This window comes from Rutidosis leptorrhynchoides, chromosome 3 (genome assembly GCF_046630445.1).
Source record: "Rutidosis leptorrhynchoides isolate AG116_Rl617_1_P2 chromosome 3, CSIRO_AGI_Rlap_v1, whole genome shotgun sequence".
Taxonomy (NCBI): domain Eukaryota; kingdom Viridiplantae; phylum Streptophyta; class Magnoliopsida; order Asterales; family Asteraceae; genus Rutidosis; species Rutidosis leptorrhynchoides.
The window spans coordinates 357,981,455-357,988,373 of record NC_092335.1 but is presented as its reverse complement, the minus strand read 5'-3'; the positions used below and the strand labels follow the sequence as shown (position 1 = coordinate 357,988,373).

At 32.3% G+C, this 6,919-nt stretch overlaps 1 protein-coding gene across 1 annotated transcript; it reads right to left on the bottom strand.

Annotated features, from left to right (window-relative positions):
• Window positions 1-3,248: 3,248 nt before the first annotated feature.
• On the bottom strand, window positions 3,249-6,708 carry LOC139901222 (uncharacterized). Its single transcript, XM_071883952.1, has 6 exons — window positions 6,627-6,708; window positions 4,874-5,088; window positions 4,036-4,056; window positions 3,783-3,841; window positions 3,600-3,628; window positions 3,249-3,501 (listed from the first exon to the last, which is right to left on the bottom strand). The coding sequence occupies exons 1-6, from the start codon at window positions 6,706-6,708 to the stop codon at window positions 3,296-3,298; spliced, it is 612 nt and encodes a 203-aa protein (XP_071740053.1). The 3' UTR covers window positions 3,249-3,295.
• Window positions 6,709-6,919: the final 211 nt, after the last annotated feature.

Genomic DNA, 6,919 nt, shown 5'->3' with positions numbered 1-6,919 from the left:
AGTTCCAACCTTGCTTCGATCTATACCTTCTACTTAACAGATATTTTCTTCTTCGTTATTTCCACCAAAAGCCGAACCCAATTATAGATTCCAAGTATTTTTGGTTACTTGAAAATAAAAAAGAAAAATAGCATTTTTGTATGTGTGTTTTTGTATCTTTTTCATAACTTTTCCAATACCAAGACTTGGTATTATATATTACATAATTGATACAATTAATACATCTAGTACAAATGTAATAAATAAAGATTTGGAAAGATTTGCAAAATCAAATCTTTATATAAAATAAGATTTAAAAAATCAAATCATATTTTATAAATCAAATCAAATCTTATATCTTATATAAAATATGATTTGCAAAATCTAATCAAATATCTACATATTTAGATTTGTAAGTATATGTATACACATAAAAAAAACTTACTTAATTTATTAAACCATTAACTAATGATTAATAAATTAATTTCCGATTAGAAGGTATATCAAACAGTTTTACGATTGGCCTTTGTGTGTGACCGAATAGGATAAATGGACTTTTATTATTTAATGTCATGGGCATATCTTCGGAATATATGTACCACGGTCAAACCACGGTCGAACTGTAGCCAACCCGAGAACATATTTCCAACAATTGTATGTTCCCCATGATCAATACTACTTATTATGTTGCAGCAACATTTTTTTTAAAGCAGAGTAAAAAAAGTAATGGTTATCTTAGGATGACTTGTTTTGTGTGTTTATATAAAAACAGGCGGGTCTCGATGATGTAGAAACACATTTGCAGAGTGACACACCTTTGGATCCTCAAGTAGAAGAAAATATGAATATTGAATTGGTTAGAGGGGATTTGAATGGGACTATTGTTGAGGATGATACTTTAGTTGATGACAGAGATGAATAACAAGTTGAAGCTGCTTCACCTGAGTCCAACAAGTCAATGGTAAATAATCAGTTGCTTAATATGAATTATTTATGTTGATAGACATTTAGTTACTGATATGTGAGTAGGATATACGATATTTTTTGTCATTTATGTTGCATCAATATATTGAACGACATCTTGTTTTTTCAACAGTATACAAGCAGCTGCTATCGTTCATTTTGATTTCTGACAGTAAAGGAGAGCTGAACATTGACCCAGATATGTGTGTCGGTAAACAAGCACTCGTATTTTATGAAATTTTTATTGTTGATCGAAATATATTAACTTATATGTGTGTAGAACATTGACCCTCATAAGATCAACCCAGTGCTTTTTTTTTTAAATAAAATAAATAAACTGAACCATTATAAACTACTTGCCTTTAAAAAAAAAAAAAAAAGGATCCATTATAAACTATCCCATTTACACTTTCATTAACTATAACATTTGCTTATAAAATGAACCATTTGATTATAACATTATAAACAGACCCATTAACTATAACATTTGATTATAAAATGACCCATTAGACAAAATGGGTCGCTGGATGCTTCAACTTAAGAGACAGTATAAGATATAATTTATGTATCTGAAGTTCTTTATATTTTATATGCAATTATATAGAATTCATATATATAAGTAGACTTGCATAAAACTGAAAAAATATATATAAATTAAACGATGTTTTGAAGACCCATATCTTCAATATAGTGCCATACAGCAGCAGCTCAAATGGAAAAAGTAAATGACCCATATCTAATATGATTATACAGACCCATTGATTAAAGTAAATGACCCATAACATTGAGTTGTAATCCTAAACTGATGTCCATTTAAAAAAAAAAAAAAAAAAAGTAAATGACCCATAAAGTAGGGATTATCACTAAAATGCCCATTTTTGTTCACCTTCTTGCGCTGGAGGCCAAAATTTTTTTTTTATGCCAAATTGCCCGCGCATGGTGCCTTGCGCCTTGCGTCCTTGCACCTGGGGGTGCCTATTGCGACCTTGCTTCCCGGGGACGCAAGGACGCAAGGTGCCTTTTGCGACCTTGCTTCCCGGGGACGCAAGGTGCCTCTTGCTCCTGCCTGATCGTTTTCCTTCAGACATTTCATCGAACACCTTATGTGCATGAACAAAATGTAAAAAATAATTGTAGCTATTTATTGTTCTACACTGATGCAAAACCGAAATTAATTTGGATTTTGTGTATAACAACATATTTATGTTGTCGTATATTTTCTCCATTAAGATTTGTAAAAATCTTAACTTTACACAGATACCCCAGTTTCTAGAATTTTATGATGTAGACAATGAATGATTTTGTGTAAAAGAAAACTTAGTGTTCATCAAGTCATTTAAAATTATATTTTCTATTTTTTTTTTACAAATGTTTTATTCAGCCTGAATTAATCAGTTCAATATGAGTACGAGTCGATATTTACTTCCTTTATTTCTTGACTAAATTATTTTTTACATTTCGTTCATGCACATAAGTTGTTCGATGAAATGTCTGAAAGAAAACGATCAGGCAAGAGCAAGAGACACCTAGCGTTCTTGCGTCCCCGGGAAGCAAGGTCGCAAAAGGCACCTTGCGTCCTTGCGTCCCCGGGAAGCAAGATTGCAATAGGCACCCCCAGGTGCAAGGACGCAAGGCACCTTGCGCGGGCAATTTGGCAAAAAAAAAGATTTTTGGGCTCCAACGCAAGAAAGTGAACAAAAATGAGCATTTTAGTGATAATCCCATAAAGTAATAGAGACCCATATCTTCAATACACATTTACCTATATCATCATAATCTATTATAAATTTCTTATGTACATATTTTTTTTTTAAAAACTGTATGGGTTTGCTTCTAATCAGTTGGTATCATATCTTGCATTGTTTTCTTTTCTAACTATGCTCCGTTTTCGTATAGCGTCTACCAAGTGAGTTCACTTCAGTTCCTCAACTCAAACATGGGTCCAAAGTTATTTGCTATGATCTTCATGATGATGAATCGGATTGGACTAAAAGCTCACTGCTACAAAAACGGAGCTTCGAGACCGGTTTTTTGGACTTTCGGAACCGGTTTTAAAACCGGTTTGCAAAGGTGGGGGTTTATAAAGTTGAGACCGGTTTTAAAACCGGTTCCGAAACATGACTTTCGAAACCGGTTTTTTGATAAAAACAGGTTTCTATTCTGGACAATAGAAACCTGTTTTTTTTTATTAAAAACCGGTTTGCAATGTATTTTTTATTTTTTTTTGCAATTTATTAATAACAGTATAATCAAAATCTAAGCAAATCAAAGTAGATAGTAAACAATATAACTCAAAACAACCAATACTTTTATTAATATTTTCGGAACCATAACGTACACAATTTGATTGTTCTTATTCAATCCAAACAATGGAATTTACAAAAATTACATGTTGAATCAAGACCGGTACTATAAAACATAGTTGATCAACGCTTTGGACAAGCAGATAATAACTAATCAGGAAGAAGGATCCATGTTCTTGTTGAGTTCTAATAGAGCTATTGTTGCTTGACTTGCTTCTGCACCTGCTGCACCTTTTGTTCATCATCATCCCATCTCCTGTAACAGTAAACACACAAAACACCATCGCACCTTTTGTTCATCACTACACAATCGATTAACACCAAGAACACGAAATCAAGAGCTGAAAAACTTACCAGAGGTCATAAGAACAAATGATATAAGGCTATGAATATGAATTGCAGCACAAAACGTATAGAAGTAACATGTGAACTGTCAATACGGGCTGTAACGAGCAAAAGACTGTCTAAACAAAAATAACATTTCAAATTTGAAGTATGATTCTTCTCTGATAAGCAAACAATGTGAAGAAGATTTACCTTGCTACATAAGTAGAGTTTCCAGCAAGGGCAAAAATAAACATCAGTGGATTCAAACCCTGCACGTATGCGTAATGAACATAAATGAAGCAATAATTGCAGCATGTAAACAGGCATTTGTTACATGTGTGGTTTGCGTTGACAATAGGGGATAATACGGGCTATCTAATTAAAAATCTTACAAACCATGGATGTGATCTTAGAAGTTATGATGAAACAATAAATAGGGAGGATATGAAAGATTCATGGTTACCTGAACATTTCCCCTTTTGATCTACAAAAATTAAAATCCAGAATATAAACATGTTAGTACAGCTTTAAGTAAAAGTTTGTATATCAAACTATATTTTTTATGGTATTAAGTTACTTCTTTTTCCAACTCTTCCAAATTCTAGTATAGACTCTTCAAGTACTTCTACACTATCATACTGTTTAATGCCTACTTACTTTCTTATTAACTAAATCAACCAATATCTGCAACTTAGAGTATATAAGAAGCATAAGACGACTAGCGAGAACTATGAATCCTTATTGATAATATTACTGTATATAACTACATGAGTGCCATAAGATCAAGAATTCAGTTGCTTAGTTCATATGAGTAAACATGTTGTGTTCGTTACCTGTAAAAGCATTCTTCCCACTTGCATTAGTTATTTTTTCTTACTGAATCTGAACCGAGGTTCCACACAAACAATACCATTTACACCGAAGTTGACCGAACCATTATATGTACCATCACAGTAAATGGAAGCTGTTGAAATTTACACTAAACACCATCAAACAAACTCAAAACAACTTCTATCACTTTTATATTTAATATTCAGATTATATAACTTGTTAGAAAGTAATTTTAACATTATTTATTGCTCTTCGCATACACTTATAAGTCACTTCTTTTAGATTTACTTAAAAATCACATGCTCCATTTTAATATGTACCTAATAAACCAAATTATTATCATCATCATCTATTTCATTTATGAAATCAGAAAACTTATACTCAAATAATCATTTTTATTAACTACAAACTATCACCTTCTAACACTACTAACACAAAACCACTAACTAATTTAGTAAAGAACTTCATACCTCAAAGCTAGGGTTTTCATCAAAACTCAATAGAGCTTCACAGAAGGAGGATGGGGTGGATTTCAAAGTGAGGGTCGATGGTGAACAAGGGAGAGGTTGAAGGAGATGGTACGTACTTGAAATAAATTTGTAGAGAGTAAAGAGATGGTTTTCATTTTTGATTTTTGTTCCAGATGTATGAATTGGTGGAGGGTAATTTGATTTTTCAATCCCCGCTTGGAGACCGGTTTTTAAATAAAAACAGGTTTACAAGGTCGGAACCGGTTTTAAAAAAAATCGGTTTCTAAAGTGCACTTTGGGAACCAGTTTTTTGAAAAAACCGGTCTCATATTTCCGTGTTACTAAAAACCGGTTCCCATACTCTTTCGGAACCGGTTTTTACTTCTTATCCATAAAACCGGTTTGCAAAAGGGGTTTCTGTAACGACCCGGAAATTTCCGACCAAATTTAAAATTTAAACTCTATATGTTTCCGACACGATAAGCAAAATCTTTAATGTTGAGTCTAGAAAATTTTGAAATGATGTTCATATATTCAAATACCCTCTGACCAGTTCCGACGATTCACGAACAATTATTTGTATATGTATATATATATATATATATATATATATATATATATATATATATATATATATATATATATATATATATATATATATACGTGAACATTAATTAAATATATAAGATTAAATATTAATTTTATTTAGTTGAAAATATAGTTGTTATAATATTATTAATTTCATTGTTATTATTAATATTAATAATAGTATTATTAAATTTTATTATAATTAATTCTATTATTATTGTTATTAGTATTTTGATTATTATTATAAATATATTTATTAAACATTTAGTGATCTGACTAAGTAAATTGAATTAATTGAGGATTTTTCGGGGAACTTTTATCCGTAATTATTTAGCAATGGATACGATATTCTATTCGAGCTACACTCTCGGTAGAATTTGTTATTGAAGCACACGTTTTTAATTTCCTGTTATATTTAATTATTACTTAGAATTGAGATATCTTTTTGTTAACTGATCTTGTCTCCTTTCTCTTGTTTTCTTTTTCAAAGAATAACTTACAGCTCATATAAATTTAGATATATATATAGAGTGTTATTTGCAAGTAGGAATTAAAAAGCAATATCGATTTCTGTTTAGTTGAATCACATTCCATTTTAACAAATCAATCATCACCTTCCATATTCCTTTCTTCTTATTCTTGTGAACAACATCACAACTATCGCCTTTATGCTTGCCGTTTTCGATTATCATCAAACAACAACCACCGTTGGAACTCACATAAACAACCACCACATCACCATAAGACTACCACTAAACCGTCCTTTGTTACTACCGTTTTACAACCGAACACACAACCCACACCCACTTACATTATTATCTTACAAACCGAGACCATCACCTCCTGTTTTATTTTGGACGAACACCCACCTCATCCACCATAGTCATCGATCACCATTAGAACTTGCAACTCGTTAAAACCTCAAACAAACTCAATACCATCATAATCCATAACCTCACTATAACCTCAATACTATTAACCTACAACTTGTTTATACATGTCACTGTAACGGTTTGGTTATCACTCGAAAATCACCATCATCGTAAGCTACCAACTATTTTCGTTTACTGTACCGTTACGGTTCAACACCCATCGCCACCACCATAACCCATAAACTGCTCGTTATTTTGTTCCCTTACTGTGTAAATCGTGAACTCTCACAAACCCTCAACACCTCCACTGCAACCCTTCGTTGAAACACCAAACCCACCATCAACCATCGGTTTCTTCTCCTGTTTCATCTCCATCATAAAAACCGTCACTGTAGTTGCTGCTATTGTTTTATCGTTCAACCGTCGGCACCACCACTCTCACAATCACAACCACCTTCGTTTTATTTAAATCACAAAGCCGAATAATCCACTTCATCACCCAAACTGTTTTCTGTTTCTCTAATATTCGAAATCTATCACTCTCTCTTTTCTCTCTCTCTCTTGTAAACCACCACCAACACCACTT

Bases quoted from the DNA above. Each gene is read 5' to 3' on its own strand.
- LOC139901222 (XM_071883952.1), bottom strand. From the start codon at position 6,708: ATGGAGATGAAACAGGAGAAGAAACCGATGGTTGATGGTGGGTTTGGT. The intron at 4,057-4,873 runs GTATGAAGTTCT...TAATTTTTGTAG, and splicing joins ATGAAAACCCTAGCTTTGAG to ATCAAAAGGGGAAATGTTCA. The intron at 3,502-3,599 runs GTAAGTTTTTCA...TTACTGTTACAG, and splicing joins ATTTGTTCTTATGACCTCTG to GAGATGGGATGATGATGAAC.